General features: G+C 41.6%; 1 protein-coding gene across 1 annotated transcript in view; it reads left to right on the top strand.

The window, feature by feature from the left end:
• The window catches only part of MYO9A (myosin IXA), a 221,086-nt gene that overhangs the window by 131,275 nt on the left and 71,045 nt on the right, over positions 1-18,766 (top strand). Inside the window, exons 17-22 of the mRNA XM_040969582.1 lie at positions 421-561; positions 3,115-3,154; positions 8,158-8,280; positions 14,851-14,931; positions 16,549-16,659; positions 17,372-17,494. Of these exons, the coding sequence (XP_040825516.1) occupies positions 421-561; positions 3,115-3,154; positions 8,158-8,280; positions 14,851-14,931; positions 16,549-16,659; positions 17,372-17,494 (619 nt within the window). The remainder of the gene's footprint in view (positions 1-420; positions 562-3,114; positions 3,155-8,157; positions 8,281-14,850; positions 14,932-16,548; positions 16,660-17,371; positions 17,495-18,766) is intronic.

Raw genomic sequence — 18,766 nt, 5'->3', positions numbered from 1 at the left:
GGCAGGGAGCTGGAAGGGAAGCGGGGCTGCCGGGATTAGAACCGGCGCCCATATGGGATCCTGGGTGTGCAAGGCGAGAACCTTAACCACTTGTGCCACCGTGCCGGGCCCTGATTATTTTTTTTATTGGAAAGGCCCTCCCAGGCTACAAGCAAGGAGCTGGATGGTAAGTGGAGCAGCCAGGACATGAACCGGCACCCACACAGGATCCTAGTGGATACAAAGCGAGGTCCCAGTTATTAGGCTATTGCATGCTTTTATTGTGAATGAATAACTGATTATAACTATTCTGAGAATGTAAATGTTGTGCTTTTTTATTTTTAAAATAAATTGCAGTGTTATTTATGGTAATGCTAAGAATGTAGAGACTGTTAGAGATACCCTCATCTACTAAGGCAAATTTTACTCTTGTGTTTACAGTGATACATTTGATATTCCCTGGAACGTCAGACCTGGGATTCGCCAGAGCAGACTGTCAAGTGCTTCCTTGCTTGATAAAGATGGAGTGTTTGCTAACTCAGCCAGCAGCAAGCTCCTGGAGAGAGCCCATGGGATTCTCACGTCAGTGTTATTCAGTAATGACGATTGTTTTTTAGTGTCTGCTTCCAGACTTTTGGCTGAAGAATTACAGAGGAGAAATGATGAGAAGTGTTATTGTAATGGCTGGACATTTGGTTTAGTCAGTACTTGGAGTTTTAAATCTTAGTATTCTTTTTCTTTACAATTGTGTTTTTCTTTTGGTACTGCTTGCCAAACAGATGGAAGAGTGACTGAAGCGTGGATGGGAGCATATGTAGCGGTGCAGTTGGTGCAGAACACTCACCGAACCCATTGTTCCTCACCCGCTGACCACAGCACTGCTGCAGCCTGTCTGCTTATCAGCAATGTTAACACAACTCAGACACACACACGCATGGGGTGCTGTTGAACTAGATTCTTTAATTCCTACATCCTTACTTAGTAGCACTATATAACTCAATTTACGTAGGCCAAGCAGAAATGTGCATTAACTCGTTGAGTCCTGACAATAAATCTGAGAAGGAAATGACACTATCCTCCTTGTTCTGCATTATCACACAGTGAAAGGACCATCAGACCATGGCTCTTGATAGACTGGAGATTCTCACCTATGTCCTTTTTTTTTTTTTTAAAAGATTGATTTATTTCTATTGGAAAGTCAGATATACAGAGAGGAGAGACAGAGAGGAAGATCTTCCGTCCGATGGTTCACTCCCCATGTGAGCGCAATGGCCGATGCTATGCCAATCCAAAGCCAGGAGCCAGGTGCTCTTCTGGGTCTCCCAGGCGGGTGCAGGGTCCCAAGGATTTGGGCCGTCCTCGACTGCTTTCCCAGGCCACAAGTAGGGAGCTGGATGGGAAGCAAGGCTGCTGGGATTAGAACCGGCGTCCATATGGGATCCTGGGCATGTGCAAGGCGAGGACTTTAATCATTATACTATTGTGCCGGGCCCTAGCCTATGTCCTTTTAACTTCCCAGCATTTATTTATAAGCACTAGGCTTTCTCTCCTGTCATTTATTTATTTATTTTCATTTCATTTTAAAAAGACAGAGATGTATCATCCACTGGCTCACTGTCGCTGTCCTTCCAACAGGAAGGGATTCAGTGATGACCAGGTGGAAGCCAGGAGCCAGTAGAGCGTTCTGGGTCACTTACGTGGACAACACGGACCCAGGTACCTGAGCCATCATCTGTTACCTCCCAGAATGTGCATTTGTAGGAAGGTGACTCAGAAACAGAGCCCAGATTTGACCTGTCAGCTGGGAGAGGGAATTGGGTATCCCAAGCAGTGTCGTAACTGCTGTGCCAAGTGTCTATTATCAGTACTAATTTTAAGTTACAATAACAGTTTAAAACAAAATTAAAAAGAGACTGGTTTAAGATTTGAATAAGAGGGCCCTGCGCAGTGGCCTAGCAGCTAAAGTCTTGGCCTTACATGCCCCGGATTCCCATGTGGGCGCTGGTTCTAATCCCGGCAACCCTACTTTCCATCCAGCTCCCTGCTTGTGGCCTGGGAAAGCAGTAGAGTAAAGCCCAAAGCCTCGGGACCCTGCACCCGCGTGGGAGACCTGGAGGAAGTTCCTGGCTTCTGGCTTTGGATCAGCACAGCTCCGGCTGTTGTGGCCACTTGGGGAGTGAATCATCGGACGGAAGATCTTCCTCTCTGTCTCTCCTTCTCTTTGTATATCTGACTTGGCAATAAAAATAAAATAACTCTTAAACAAAAAGATATGAATAAGAGACAATAAAAGAAAAATAATCTATATAAGAAAGCAGAGCCTGGGGCCAGTGTTGTATAAGTAATTTAGCTGCTGCTTAGGACACTGGTGTACTATGCCAGAATTCCTGTTTGGAGTCTTGACTTCTTTTATTCCCTTCTCTTTCTCTTCCTTTCTTTTCTTCCCTCATTCCTCCCTCCCTCTCTTTCTTCCTTCTTTCCTTTCTCAGATCAAAGTTGCAAACAGGAGCAGAGACATAGAGAAAGGTCTTCTATCTCCTGGTTTACCTCCCTAGGTGGCTGCAACAGCTGCAGCTGAACCAATCCAAAGCCAGGAGCCAGGAGCTTCTTCTGGCTCTTCCACAGGGGCTTAGAGTCCCAAGGCTTTGAGCCATCATCTACAGTTTTCTTAGGCTACAGGCAGGGATCTTGATGGGAAGTGGGGCAGCTGGGACATGATCTGGTGCCTGTGCAAAGCAAAGGTTTAGGCACTGAGCCATCATGCTGGACACTCAGCTCTGCTCGTGAGTTCAGCTTCCTGCTAGTGTATACGCTGGGGAGGCAGTCATGTCTGAAAACATGGATGAGAGGTCTATTTTTGCTTCTGTTTCTCTGTCTTTGAAATAAAATGAAAATTTAAGAGTAGAGCTCTAGTAACATGAAAGACAGTAGAGCTTTGGCTGAGGACATACACTATTGCTCAACATTAGGCTAAGATCTGCTCACACCTGTGGTACAAGGTAGGCTTCCTTCCCTTCTTCCTCCCAAGGATTGGTGGTTGAGGCAGAGTGTGTCACAGAGAGGACCTGCGTTCCTCGAAGCAGGCATGGGATACCTTGACGTGGCTACTTTCTAACGGGTGATTTCTCTCTGTAGGAGGAGCAGAAACCCCAAGCCCAAGCCTGTCCTTCCAAAGGTGAGTATGATGGGATGCCTTTTTCCTGTTAGTACTCTGCCGCATGAGAGGTTTCTTCTGTCGTGCAAACGACGTATATGAGTATAAAACAACACATGTTAGTTTAATCCTGGGTGAGAAGTCGTTGTGTGCACCTTCTGTTATGGAATAGTCAAGCTGAATAGTTCAGGTATGTATATTTGTGGTATACACAATTTCTCAGTTGATTCTCAGGCTTCAGCACGTAAGTCATTTTTTATTCAGTAATTAGCTCCTGATGGTTATATTGTGGAATTAACTTGCAGTTTGCCTGTTGCACTTTTTTTCTGTGTTGAGATCAGCACCCTAATTTAAATTTCCCCTTGTTATTTCAAGTACAGTTGTGTGCAGCTGTACATCTTTTTACAGGTGTTTGTGTTAGAGTAGCTCTAGTACTTCATTTTACTGACAATAAACAGGAGTCAGAATTATTTTATTGCAATCCTGTATGATTAGCACGGGCAGACGGTTAAGAAGTTTACTAGGCTCTGTACCTCATGTAATGTCTGCATTTTTGCTTCTGTGTGTTTTGGTTAGCTTTGTTTTCTTAATGTTCATATCATCTTTGTGATAGTAAAATCTGGAAGCAGCCCAGAGTATACCACCAGACAAGTGGATCATTAAGCAGTGGGATTGTCCATGCAGTATAATATTGAACTCACCAGGAAGAATAACCACTGTTGATTCATGGAATAGTCTCAATGAATTTTACAATGCACAAAAGATGCTCTTTATAGAATACTAGAAAAGATGGACAGTGACACAGAATAAAGAGGTGTTTGTAAACTATGTACAAGCATTTTCAGATGCTGTGTCCCCGAAGAATCAGTGTAGAGAAATTGATAACATGCGCTTGTGCACATTGTTTTCTATCTTCTGTCTTCCTTGCATCTTGGAGATCACAGACTATCAAGCAGGATTTCTCCCTGCTTCCTCCGCTGTGAATTCTCAAGTGGGCGTTTGTCCATGCAGAAGTTGTGGTCTTGGTTGTCCAGGTCTGATGAATCACTTTGAGCTGCTGTTTGCCTGCAGTGAAGAAGTGTGGTCTGGACTGGTGTAGGCTCTAGCCACAGGTCCTTTGCCTAGCTTCCTTGGTGCAGGCAGAGAGCACTCAGTGAGAGGGTGTGGTCTGGACTATGTAGGTTCTAGCCACAGGTCCTTTGCTTAGCTTCCTTGGTGCAGGCAGAGTGCGCTCAGCTTCACTCTGGGAACTGAAATGCACATTTAACACCTAGTTTGCATCAGAAGAAACTGGCTAACAGAACTTGCATCTTCTGAATTCTGAGATCCAGTAGAGCAGTTGGCAATTAGGAAAAACACCCAAGATTTTAAAAACACTGTAGGATCTCTCTCCAGACTGACTGATAAGATCCTTCTCCTAGAACTAGGGGTAGGCTATTGTCCTTATGTACAGAAATCAACCTAGAGAGGGAGAGAATCTAGAAAACGAGGAAACAGATGTGTCCCACAGAAATGAACCTGGTCATTGTCTAGGATGAAATGGAGTCATGTGACTTAGCTGCCAGCAAACTCTACAGTACAGGCCCTGAAACTGCTCACTGAGGTCAGTCAGGGGAGCCATCCATGAGTAAACATGGCATCTGGAGAGAGAAAAATGTATAAGGAAACTGGGGCTGGCATTGTGCCATAGTTGAGAAACGCCTATAATGCTGGCATCCCTTGTGGTTCCTCGATGCACCATTTCTGACCCAACTCCCTGCTAATGGCCCAGGAAAAGCAGCACATCACCCTGGTGTGTAGGCCGTTATTGCCCACTTTGGGGATGGGGAAGAAGCTCCTGGCTCCTGACCTCGTCCTGACCCAGTCCTGGCTGCTGTGGCCTTTGGACAGTGGATTAGCAGATGGAAGAGCTGTCTCTCCCTTTTCCCATTAACTTCAACTTGCAAACAAACAAATAAATCATAAAAAATGTATAAGTGAAGAAAAAGAAATTGTAAAACTAAAGAATTTACTAGCTGGACTGAGAAACCAAGTAAAGGTTTCCAGCAGCAGGTTAGAGCAAGCAGATAAATGGTTCCATGAACACAGCAGGTGCCTGAGGCACTCCAGCTGGGGGAGCAAAAAGGAAAATGAATGAGATGACTTGGGGAACTTTAAGAGACAGCATAAAGTAAAACAGCCTGTGTATTATTGGTCTTCTGAAGAGATAAGAGAGAGAGACAAATCATCTTGAAAGTAATAACAAAACTTTCCAAGGCTGAGGGAAAAGTAAGTAACCAAATCAGAGAAATGGCACTAAGTAGTTTAAACTTAGCGAGACCTGTGCTGAACACATTGCAGTCAGGCCGAAAGAGATCCTGAAAAAGCTGCCAGCTGTAAACACTAGACTTAGAACATGATTAAGTTTATGTGAAGTCTTTCTGGCATTAGCTTTTTTCAGTATAAGCTGGCTTTCTGGTTTGCTCCCACAAGCCGAAACACCAGACACGCGCAGGTTTCATTCCAGCAGAGAAGGTGGCCACAGGGACGGGAGCAGAGGCAGGAAGTGAGAGAGACATCTCCTGCTGTAGTGGCAGGTGAGGGCTCTAAGGGAAGAGGGAGAGAGGGGAACAGCAAGATGAAGGAGGGAAGCATGCATGCGGGAGTGTGCCTTTTTTTTTTTTGGCCAGCTTTTTTTTTTTTAAGATTTATTTTTATTGCTTTTTATTGGAAAGGCGGATATACAGAGAGGAGAGACAGAGAGGAAGATCTTCCGTCCGATGATTCACTCCGCAAGTGAGCCGCAACGGCCGATGCTAGCCGGTCCGAAGCCAGGAGCCTCTTCTAGGTCTCCCACGCGGGTGCAGGGTCCCAAAGCTTTGGGCCATCCTCGACTGCTTTCTCAGGCCACAGGCAGGGAGCTGGAAGGGAAGTGGGGCTGCGGGGATAGAACCGGCGCCCATATGGGATCCCGGGCGTGCAAGGCGAGGACCTTACCCACTTGCGCCACCGCGCCGGGCCCTTTTGCCAGTTTTTAAAACTGAAATATTTATAATCTAATTGTTGAAATCCTCCAGATGCACTGGGTGTGGCAACAGCTGCTCTCTTGAGTTCAGGCATTATTCCTTCATGGAATCCATGTCCCAGAAAGTGGGACTGTGCCTTTTTATGGTCGGGGTGGGCCTCACGGGGCTGTGAGGGATTGGGGTGGATGGGGCCGGGGGTGGGGAGTGGGCCTGAAGACCATGAGGGGTTTGTGGATAGGGAATACGGTGGGGTAGGGGAATGGGCGACAAGGGATTGGTGGATAGGACCAGGGTGGGCCATGAGGGGTTGGTGGATAGGACCAGGGTGGGCCACGAGGGGAGTGTCAGGGCATTGGTAGGTGTGGCGGTGGGTGACCTAGGGGGAGGGTCTACAAGGGATTGGTGGATAGGACCAGGGTGGGCTACGAGGGATTGGTGGATAGGACCAGGGTGGGCCATGAGGGGTTGGTGGATAGGACCAGGGTGGGCCATGAGGGATTGGTGATTAGGACCAGGGTGGGCCATGAGGGATTGGTGATTAGGACCAGGGTGGGCCATGAGGGATTGGTGATTAGGACCAGGGTGGGCCATGAGGGATTGGTGGATAGGACCAGGGTGGGCCATGAGGGATTGGTGGATCTACTGTTGGAGTGTCAGGGCATTGGTAGGTGTGGCGGTGGGTGAACTAGGGGGAGGGTCTACAAGGGATTGGTGGCTAGGGCTGTCAGGTGAGGTGTAATGAGATTACAGCGGGCTGCTGGGCAGAGGGTTGCAAGTTTACAGCGGTATTCATGGGCACAGGGTTACAAGTTTACAGCAGATTGGTGGACAACCAAATTCTAAGCTACAGGGTTCATGAATCTTAAGGAAGCTGAGACTTAGGGGAAGCAGATATTCAAAATAGTGCCGAGTCCAAGTGTCCAACAGTGCCGGTGTTCAAGTCCCTCTTCACAACTTTAGCCCCAGTGGAACTGCCTTTGTGATGGGCTCAAAGTTTGTCTTCCAGCAGAATGAAGAGAATGCTACCTAACAATGTGAGAGACATTTCCAATGTCAGATTCATTCACTGTAATCCTCTGCTGGCAGTTTGTAAAGCAGTTATAGCTATAGTACAAGGTATTACCGACAAAACAGTTTTCGAGGCCTGGCATGATAGCCTATTGGCTAAATCCTCGCCTTGCTTGACCTGTGGTCCCATATGGGTGCTCCAGTGTTCTGGCTGCTCTGCTTCCCATCCAGCTTCCTGCTTGTGGCTTGGGAAAGCAGTGGAGGATGGCCTAAAGGCTTGGGATCCTGCACCTGCGTGGGAGACCAGAAGAAGACCCTGGCTTCAGATTGGCTCAGCTCTGGTCATTGCAGCCACTTGGGGAGTGTACCAGCGGATGGAAAGTGGTTCTCTGTCTTTCCTTCTCTCTGTATATCTGCCTTTTAGAAATGAAACCGAATTTTCAATAAACTATAGCTAAGGTAGTTTGTTAAGAGACTTGGAAATATCGTAAGAAGGCCTGAAGAGCGTATAGACATGTTAGGGTGTATTTTTGGGGTGTCTTGCTGTAGTGCAGGAATGGCTGGCACTCTCTCAACCCCTTGTTGTTCACTCACCGCCTGGCTCTGCAAATCAGAACTGGTAGTTACCGGAGCTGGAGTGCCACCAGAAATGTCCTATATTCTGCCTGTCAACACTCCTAAAAGCTAATGCTTGAAGCTTGGACTGCAGAAGGTTAAAGTACCTTTGTGTGCCTTTTTGTCAGAACAACCAAACCAGCAGGCAGAGGCTCTTCTTCAGTTATTCCTTCCCAGTTGCACACGTGAAAACTGGATGTAGGAAGTCTTTCAGTTTTCTGGCATCTAGAGGAAGGCAGAAGGAGAGTAGAATGTATGTTGAATCTCAGTCTTCCATATTCATCACGGTTGTATAAAATAGTGTTTACAGGGTGAGGAAAGGAAAAATGACTGATTTGTTTTTCTTGTTCTTAGATTAATGTATGTGCAGAATTTATTTTTTCTCTTTGTTTTCAGCATTTGTTGGAGGTGAACTCTTTAAAGCACCTGACAAGCCTGACTCTACAGGATCGCATAACCAAGTCTCTGCTCCACTTGCACAAGAAGAAGAAACCTCCCAGCATCAGTGCCCAGTTTCAGGTTCTGTCCTGTTTTACTTGATGCCATATAGGAATCCATTTCACTGAAAGATGAAATTGATCTGTAAGGCATGTGGATAGAATATGATTCATATGACTAAAACCAGGTCTGCAAAGAAGACTTGGAAAGAAGCTAGCTATCTTTCTTTTCAATCTGTTATCCCTGAATAGTGGCTTTCCTGAAGAATGATTCATTATTCCCTTTGCAAGTGGAAAGGAGTTAGAAAATTGATAATTTAAGCAAAATCTTTTTTTTAATAAAAAGGTTTATTTGTTTTATTGGAAAGTCAGATATACAGAGAGAAGGAGAGAGCAAAATCTTCTCTTAATTTAAGCTGGCCAGATATAGTCAATGTCTGTAGTGATGTTAATTTTACGTACTTGAATCTTGTGCTGTTGCCATTCTTTGTGTGGAGTTTGCGTGTGTGTGTGTGTGTGTGTATGTGTGTGTGAATTTTACATAACCAAATAGTTTCCAGAATAACTTTTATGAAGGTCTTAAGAAAGTTCATAGGAAAAAAAGCATGTTATATGAAAACTGTTTGGCTTTCCAAAAAATTGTTGGACCAAAGCAAATTGCATTTTTCATGAATTTTTTCCAAGTGCTCTCATACTTTTCAGTGCTCCGCTTAGTCCAGGACATGTAGCCGGAAGCATCTGCTTCCATGTCATTGTATGTGATCCTGTTTTGTTTATAAGCACTGTTCTTCAACATGTGGGCTGATACTATTACTTCATTTTAGGTGATCCTCACCATACATCTACAGAAAAATTTGAATCTGTGAAGGCTGTGTGGTGACATACTTCACACACACACGCATGCATGCACACACTCTTTTTTTGTTTTAAAATAAATGCAAGAGCAAATAGCTGGCTAACCTACTTAGTAAGCTAAAAGGAAAGCCAGTTGAGTATGATGAAATTTTGTGGGGATGACATTTCCCACTAATATTTATTTGAAGCTGTTATTTCACATAGACGGTGAGTGGAGGTCCCAGCACGGTGGCCTAACTACTGAAGTCCTCACCTTTAATGTGCCCAGGATCCCATATGGGTACCGGTTCTAATCCTAGCAGCTCTGCTTCCCATCTAGTTCCCTGCTTGTGGCCTGGGAAAGCAGTTGAGGATGGCCAAAATCCTTAGGACCTTGCACCCATGTGGGACACCTGGAAAAGCTCCTGGCTCCTGGCTTCAGATTGGCTCAGCTCCAGTTGTTGTGGCCACTTAGGGAGTGAACCATCAGATGGAAGATCCTCCTCTCTGTCTCTCCTCCTCTTTGTATATCTGACTTTCCAATAAAATTGAATAGATCTTAAAAAAAAAGCCAGTTGAAAAGAAAAACCTAGGTGAAGTGCACTGTGGAAGTCAGATTTACTTACTGAGATGGCAGAGGTAGTACATCCTTAGTTGAGTTTGCACGTGTCCATCATGGCCTTTTTTGTCATCATGGAGGAGGCTCAGGTGCATTGTGTTAAAGTGGCTGTACTGAATTGTTGTGGAGTAAGTGGAGTTCATTTTTTAGCAGGGCCTTAGCACAGAGACTGCTGAAAATGTTCCTGCCCTATTGTTTGTCACTAACTCTCTGCCTAGACCTAGCAATATCTCTTCTATGAACTTAAAATATCCTTCTTAACTAATAGCTGGAGTACTTTATTGTTGAATGGTACTTGTTTGCCATATAGAAATAATGAGAAATGGTGCTGTCACTGTTGTCATATTCCAGAGTTTTAACTATTCCCTTTGTAGACTTAATGCAAAAATAAATAATTATAGCAGAAAAAATGTTTTATATAGCAGTTATATAAATACTGCTATGCAAGGATGGTTTAACAAATGCAACTCTATCAATGTGATACACCACATCAAGAAATTGAAGAATAAAAATCATATGATAGTCTCAATAGATGCAGAGGAAACATTTGATAAAGTCCAACACTACGTCGTTAAAAACTCTAAGCAAGCGAGGCATAGAAGGAGCATTGTACAACAACCAAAGCAATTTATGGAAAACTGAGTGCCAGTATCATACTGATTGTGAAATAATCGAGAGCTCTTCCACTAAGATCTGGAGCTAGACAAGGATGTCCACTAGCCACCACGCTATTTAACAGTACTGGAAGTCCTCGCTACAGCCATTAGGCAAGAAAAAGAAATTAAAGTAGTTCAAATTGGAAAAGAGGAAGTCAAACTGCCTCTGTTTGCAAACGACATGATTCTCTATATAGGAGAACCAAAAAAATTCAATGAAGAGACTGCTACAACTTATGAGAGAGCTTGGTAAGGTGGCAGAGTACAAAATAAGTGAATGCAAATCATTTGCCCTAGTGTATACAAACAACTCTAGGGCTGAAAAAGAACTAGCCAGTACAGTCCCTTTTAAAATAATAGAGAAGATACTTAAATGCCTTGGAATAAACTTAACTAAATATATGGAAAATCTCTATGAGGAAAGTTACAAAACATTAAAAACCAAATAGAGACTTTAGAAAATGAAGGAATATACCATGTTCCTCAATAGGCAGAGTAAACATCATCAAAATATCCTTATTACCAAAAGTGATATAGAGATTCAGTGTGATCCTAATCAAAATGCCAAGAACCTCCTTCACAGAGCTGGAAGAAATGATATAGAGATTTATCTGGGAACACAAAATACCACAAATAGATAAAACCATCTTGAAGAATAAAAATATAGCTGAAGGGGTCACAAATCCAGACCTTAGGACATATTATAGTGGTAGTCAGAATAGCCTGGTAATGGTACAAAAACAGAGAGGAAGATCATTGGAGCAGAACAGAAACACTGGAAGAGAGCCCACACATGTATAGCCAGCCATCTAACATTTGACATGAGAACAGAAAACAACTGAGGGGAAAAAGATGATCTCTTCAATAAATGCTGTTAGGATAATTACATAGCAGTCTGCAGAAGTAAGAAAAAAGATCCACATATTTCACCATTCATAAAGATCAAATTTAAATGGATAAAGGATCTAAACCTACACTCTGCAAGAAATGGATGTAGGCACAGACTTCCTGGAAAAATCATCAAAAGCATAGGCAATCAAGACCAAAATAAACAAATGGGCCTGCATCAAAGTAAGAAGCTTCTGCATAGCAAAGGAAACAATCAACAAAGTGAAAAAAACAACCAACAGAGTAGGAGAAAATCTTTGCACTCTATACAACAGATAGGGCTATATCCAGAATATACAAAGAACTCCAGAAACACAGTAACAACAGAACAAATAAGGCAGTTAAGAAATGGGCAAAGGAAACGAGCATTTTTCAAAGGAGTAAATCCAAATGGGTAACAGGCATATGAAAAAATACTCAAACTCCCTAGCAGTAAGGGGAATTCAAATAAAATCCACTCAGAGGTCGCACTTAGCCCTAGTGAGAATGGCCTACATACTTAACAACACCTGCTTGTGAGAATGTGGGGGAAAAGGTACCCTACTTCACTACAAGGTGGGACTGTAAACTGGTGCAGCCACCATGGAAGTGGCTATGGAGAATACGAAGGCAGCTCAAAGTTCACCTACCATGTGACCCAGTAATCTCACTCCTGTGAGTATATCCAAAAGAATGATTAGAAAGCAGCATGCACCCCTGTAATCATTGCAGTGCAATCAACAATTGCAAAAATATGGAAACAACCTAGACGCCAATTGAAAGAGGTCTGGATAAAGAAACTGTGGTACATCTACTCTGTGGAATACTACTCAGGTAATAAAGAATGACGTTTTATTATTTGCAACCAAATGGTCCCAATTGGAGACCATTATGCTCAGTGAAATGAGCCACTCCCTGAAGCACAACTATCATATTTACTCTGAAAGAAGATCACTCCATCTACAATACACAACGAAAAATAAATATAAACACAAACACAATTGTAATCTCACAAATGAAGGAGGTAATAGAGACCAGAGTACTGGAATCAAAAGAAAATCAACAGAATGCATCTCTACTTCTGAATAAAAGCAGGCTCCCAGTGAAACCTCTAAATGTACCTAGTACCAAAACATTGAACTTTCTGTCATGGCCTATGCCAACAGTGTCATGACCCACATAAAGAGCAGAAAGTTGGAGTTGAGACTACACCTGACAGACTGTTTTAAACAAAACACAGATGATGACATGCAGTAGAGGGGAGGAGGGAGGACTTACGTCTGCAAATATGTAAAATGGATAAATAAGAATAAAAGGTTTGGTGATGTACAAGATACATATGAAAAATAAGTAGGCTTAATAACGTTATTAGTTCATTGAAAATTAATGAATTCCCCTTGATCATTGAAGTGCATGGTGAGATGGATAATATGAAAAGGAGTTACCCTGACACTGTTCCATGTTCTGTGTGTGGTCCCTGGATCCTGTGCATGGTCCATGTTGTTGAGTCTTAACAGGTGCTTCAGGATCCAGCATCGTTCCTTATTCTGAGGAGTCCTGTGAGTCCACTACAGTCAACACCTCATCATAATCACAGTACCATTTATGTCCCTTAAAGTCCTCTGAAGTCAGGAATTGCAAATAGGATAACATCCATGTATTTTAATTTCAGAAAGTATCATCTCTTTTTTCCTAATGGATTCTTGAATTATTGTAAGAGTTAATTTCGGATTATTTAGAAAATATAAGTGAGCAAAAGCAAATGACTCACCTAACACTCAGAGAATATGATCTGTATTTTCATCATGCTTTCTGAATATTTACATACATGTATTACCTAAGTTTTATACCAAGCATTCTATTACATAAATACCATTTTTCTTATTAAACACATGAGGAAATTTCTAGTGGTAGGGTTGCAGGGATCCAGGTATTTTTCTATGCCTTTTCTCTGAATGTTTATTTTCAACAAAATGAAAATCATAGAATTCAGGAACCCTAGAATTCAGAATTTCCCTGCTTCTGTAAGAGCCAGACAATTGGACAAAACATGCATATCAGTTGTTTTCTGGCAGTATTCAATAAGCATTGCGGTACTGGAAGTCCTGAGAAAAGGGAAACGAATGGGCAAAGCCCTCAGTTAATGAATCAAGAGAGTTTGCCAAAGCGCAGGATAGAGGAACCTAACACCTAGATAAAGAGTAAGAAGCCGCTAGTTTGTATGACAGAAGTGAGGAGAGGGCTCAAGATGTGCTGAAGGGGTCTCTTATATCCAGGGCTGATGGCTAGTCTGTGCACATGTGGATTCAATCTCTACAAAGTAGACGAGTTACAAGGAAAATCTGCTTTTAAAAATTCATAAAACTGGGCCTGGCATGATAGTGTAATGGTTAAAGTCCTCGCCTTGAACCCGCCGGGATCCCGTGTGGTTGCCGGTTCTAATCCAGGCAGCCCCACTTCCCATCCAGCTCCCTGTCTGTGGCCTGGGAAAGCAGTCGAGGACAGCCCAAAGCCTTGGGACCCTGCACCCGTGTGGGAGACCCGAAAGAGCTCCTGGCTCCTGGCTTTGGATCGGCATAGCTCCAGCCATTGTAGCCGCTTGGGGAGTGAATCAGCAGGTGGAAGATCTTCCTCTCTGTCTTTCCTTCTCTGTTTATCCGCCTTTCCAATAAAAATAAATAAATCCTTAAAGAATTCATAAAGCTGTACACTTATGTTTAAGTATTTTTTATTATATATTTATATATATATATATTGTGTTTGAGTAATAGAAGAGGAATACTTGAAAGTAAAATAATTATATATTGATATAATATCTAACAATAAACAGTGGTCCCTATGGTTGTTAGGTTTATGTTGTTTGACTTGCAATTGTAAAAGCCCTGGTCTAAGTAGACTGACAGGTTTGTATTGCTCTATCCCCTGGAGCAGCCACTAACAGCCGCACCAAGGTACCGCCCCGGGGGTTGGACTTACATAAAACATTAAAGTGATCTGAAAAGATGCAGAAACTTCTTAACAAAGAAGGTAGACAGATGGCATTGGATGTCCTAAATTCATGGTGTAAGCTTCTAGTATAATAAACTAGAAAAAGGAGAATAGATATTAAGAGAAAAGCAAGGAAAAAGGAACAATAAAGAAAACAACCGAATTCAATGGAATTGAAAACAGAAACAGTAGAAAAACCAGTGAAGCTGAAGAGCAGGTTGCTTGGACATATTAAGAATTAATGAGTGTCTGGCCAACCTTACCACTAAAAAGGAAAAAATACATAAAAGAACATTGCTGCAAACGTGAGAGGTCACATCATCCCCGTGGTCCTCCCCACTGAGGCATTAGACTCAAAGTCTAAACGTTCTTCTAGGATACATGAAATTTAGCAGAATTACTTAGTGAAGTGTAAAGAAATGTGAAAAAGATTTGTATATACAAATTATTCACAGATTTATTTGCATTGCTTACTATTGCTATGCTGTCAGCTTTAAGATTAAACCTCCCCGTTTTTCCTTAATTTAACCATAATAGAAATAACACCTTGCGTTACTGAAACAAACCCCTTTTTACATTTGTTGCTAGGTTTTTTCCCCCCATATTTTGCCAACATTGTCACTTACATGTATAAATTACTTGTTGCCATGTTTGGGAAGATATGCTAAATAAATGTTGTACATTGCAGGCATCGTTAAGCAAACTGATGGAGACACTTGGTCAAGCAGAACCATACTTTGTAAAGTGTATTCGCTCTAATGCCGAAAAGGTATGTTCCAAATGTGAGAGCACATAGCTGCCCAACAGAATTTTTTTTGTTCTTTAATTTCTTGTAAGGAGGCAGCTGGAAGTTAAGAGGTATGTGTAACTTTTATAAGGAAAATAACATTGTCTGTAATTTCAACACTCGACCGGACAGAAGCGTGTTTGGATGGAGGCTTGATTTAGCATCTCCTAGAATCTGAGAAGCAAATATTGCTTCAAATTCAATCAGAAAAAAAGGAGTTTTCTTTGATGAGCATGTTGTTACCCTAAGAATAATCATTTTTCTTGTTTGAATATATACCATGTCTCTTAAGGAATTGCTCAGTGTTTTTCATATTTGAAGAATTTTATCCCCATAACTTAGGGAATATTCTTTATTGCTTCTTCTGTGACAGTTCCCCTAATTAGAATTTTTCAAAATATGCCACAAATAAATATTTGTCTTTTTTATTTAGTCATCATTGAAAAAGTATTCCCCTTCCTGGATAACTAAAATGTATTAGGAATTATATCCAATTTTGTAATTTTTGAGAAGTAGTCTGCAACTGCTATTTATGATCTGCGAACTTTGACAAAATACTTGATCATTCTGTGGTTTAAATATTTTCATCTGTGTAAAACCACATCATGATTATTGGACCAATCTTCTAATTTTTGTTTGATTACTTAGAATGCTTTTTCCTGTAGTAAATGCCAAGGGAATGTTCACCATCCCGAAAGGGATTATTGCAGTTTAACAGAAGTTTGGATTTCAGTTACAATTGAGACTATGCTATACGAGAGCTTGATTAATGTAGTATTTTATGGTACCTGATCAACAGTTACATAAATGTGAACTGTTCCTATTATTTTACATAAATTGCCCAGTTTATTCATTTTTTTCCCTTGACTGTGGTTATACCTCACCCAGTTTCAGGAAATGCTTATATTGCCTCGGAGAATCAATGAAAGTAGAATTTAGAGGACAGGGAGAAACACCAGAGTCTCCTATTACATTTTGTCATGAATACCCAAAAGCAGGCCCACTGAGATACCCAGGAGTGCCAGGCTGTGGAGACTGCCTCCGTGTCAGTGCCCGTGTGATGGACAAAATGAGGTGGCTCATGCTGAGGACTACTGGAGAGTTGTGTTTCCCATGGTTCAGATGAATATCATCAATAAAATCATATTTAGGAAAAAATTATGTGTAACCTTTTTCTAGTTATTATAGGCATGGCATTAGTTCCCAGTTAACCAAAACAACTGGTAAAGTGTGGGCAGTTGTTTTCTTAGTTATCATTCTTACAAATAGGAAAGCTATGTTCTTCACTGTGTGTCAGATTTCATAATGACTGGACCCTTTGGCTTTTAAGGCAACCCCATTCCCTTTGAACCTTATCTCAGAGTCTTGCTCCTTCACAAGCAGAGGAGATTGGAAGCTGCTGATTTTCTTCTCCCTAGCCTTTGGCAGTTTAGAATTTTCCTGAAGATGTCATTTTGGAAGTGAGCTTATCCTGTTCTCTTAGCTGTGTTGTGACCAGACAACCTCCAGTCCCTAGATAATTTATCTGTACTTAGAAGATACATTCATTCAGGAATCTATTATTTTGAAATAATCCTTTTTCCATTTCTTTTGTTTTAGCTGCCGTTAAGATTCAATGACGCCTTGGTACTTCGACAGCTTCGATATACTGGGATGCTGGAGACAGTCCGAATCCGTCAGTCAGGATACAGCTGCAAATATTCTTTCCAGGTTATGCTTCTATAATTATAGTTCAATATAGGCATGTTACATTAAGTAGTACTGTTTGTCTTGTTTATTATTTCTTTGGGGAGCATGTGTTTATTTCCCACGGTTCTTCATTTCCAGAACACCTTTTGTATACAGAGTTGAAGAGTTCTCTTCTGCTGAAAGTCAAGTCTCACATGTAATAGAACGTACTTCTAGGCTGTTTTTGTTTGAGCAAAATGTTTGCGAATACCAGTAATTCTCCAGTCACTCAATTAGTTCAGTCAGAATGCTCTGAAAAGTGTCACCAGGACTTAGCTCTGCAGTAAGCTACCCACGAGGCCTTGAGCTGTTGAGATGAGCAGCTGCTGCGGGGGCCAGGGTTACATGCAGGCTCTGGCGGTGGGACTGTCTGTGCTGACACAGCAGCGACTGTGTCGTGGCATGCCTTCTGACAGCTGCCATATTGGCTTTTTCCTCCCTTGCTAGAAGTTTTAGGTTTTGTTAAATAACTTAAAAAAGAAATTCTTAGGTTCTGCCCTTCTTTTTCCATTTTTTTTGATAACATATAAAACTCAATATCCTTTAGAAACTTTTCATAATAATAATATATAATTGATAAGTACTTTTTTTGGGTTTCAGCCTGTTTAACAAGAAAAAAATTAATGAAAAGATGTTTAAGTAGTTGAAAAATGTGTTTGCATATGATCTTACAACACTTTGCTTCATTTTTCAGGATTTTGTGAGTCACTTCCATGTACTTCTTCCCCGAAATATTAATCCATCCAAATTTAACATCCAAGATTTCTTCAAGAAAATAAATCTTAATCCAGAAAATTATCAAGTTGGAAAAACCATGGTAAATATAATAGACACAGCCTTTGTCAAAACTAAATAGTGATATTGATATTTTCCTATGAGAAGGTTTATGGTAGTGTGTGAGACAGTATAAAGATGGTGATTAGGTCAAGGTTTTAGCTTTTTAAAGAAGGATTTATTTTTATTGGAAAAGCAGATTTACAGAAGCATAGATCTTCAATCTACTGATCCACCCCCCAAATGGCCACAGTGTCCAGAGCAGAGCCAGTCAGAAGCCAGGAGCTTTTGCCAGGTCTCCCACAAAGATGCAAGTTTCCAAGGAATTCAGCAATCCTCTGCTTTCTCAGGCTGTAAGCAGGGAGCTGAATGGGAAATGGAGCAACTGGAGCATAAATGGGCACACTTATGGGATCCTGGCACTTTCAAGGAGAGAATTAGCCAATTGAGCCATCACACCGGGCATGTAGCCACAGAACTTCTAATCAGTGCTATGACTGATGAAGTGTAACTACCTAGAGCTTGTGCTGTGCTCTCCAGTGTAGCTGGCTCAGAGTGGCTTGATCCAGATATTATACTGCCCTTAGTGCTTCACAGCTACTTTCCCTCTCTGTCACCCTCCCAATGCTTCAGACTAAGAACTATAATTATTTTTGAATTTTTTCTTTAATTCTTTTATGAAGTTTTGTTTCTTTTATCTCTCCCTTAAAAATAATCTTCACAGCTCTCTTTCGTTTTTCTGTTGCTTCCACTAACTGAAGCTATTGCAACTGCCTTGCTGATAGATTTAGTGGCTCACTTGGTTCTGTTCTATTTGTAATCCCATGAATCTTTTTCTACCCTTAAGATTAAAATCATCTTAACAAACGTCTTTCTTTCTCTTGGCCTGCTCTTCATTAATACTGTCTTGTAACCTCCTCAGTAAATTCAGAATTCATCCTGTGTTTCATGGGTCTCCATATTGTGGCTTCATATCCTGATCTTCTTTATGAAAATTAATTATTCCACTGATTCCTGTGCATTCCTGTATTAGGATTTCCAGCTCCTGATGCTCTTCATTAGCAATCTTCTCTTACCCTTGTGAATTTACCATTATTCTTCTTCAGTATATTATATCTTCCTGCTCTTAAAGGTGGGATGTGGATTCTGTTTCTAAAGGAATATATCTTGATACATCGTTGTATTCTCCCAAATCCCTAAAGATTTATAATGGGATAAAGGAATAAATAAATAAATTTTGTATGAGTAATAGCTTTGGGGAAAAGGAATCCTTTGATGCATGTTGGATTTTAGAGAGAGTGTAATCACTGATTTA

The sequence above is a fragment of the Ochotona curzoniae genome, unplaced genomic scaffold (assembly GCF_017591425.1).
Source record: "Ochotona curzoniae isolate NIBS_2020 unplaced genomic scaffold, NIBS_Ocur_1.0 scaffold_4701, whole genome shotgun sequence".
Lineage (NCBI taxonomy): Eukaryota > Metazoa > Chordata > Mammalia > Lagomorpha > Ochotonidae > Ochotona > Ochotona curzoniae.
This window is presented reverse-complemented; position numbering and strand designations above follow the sequence as displayed.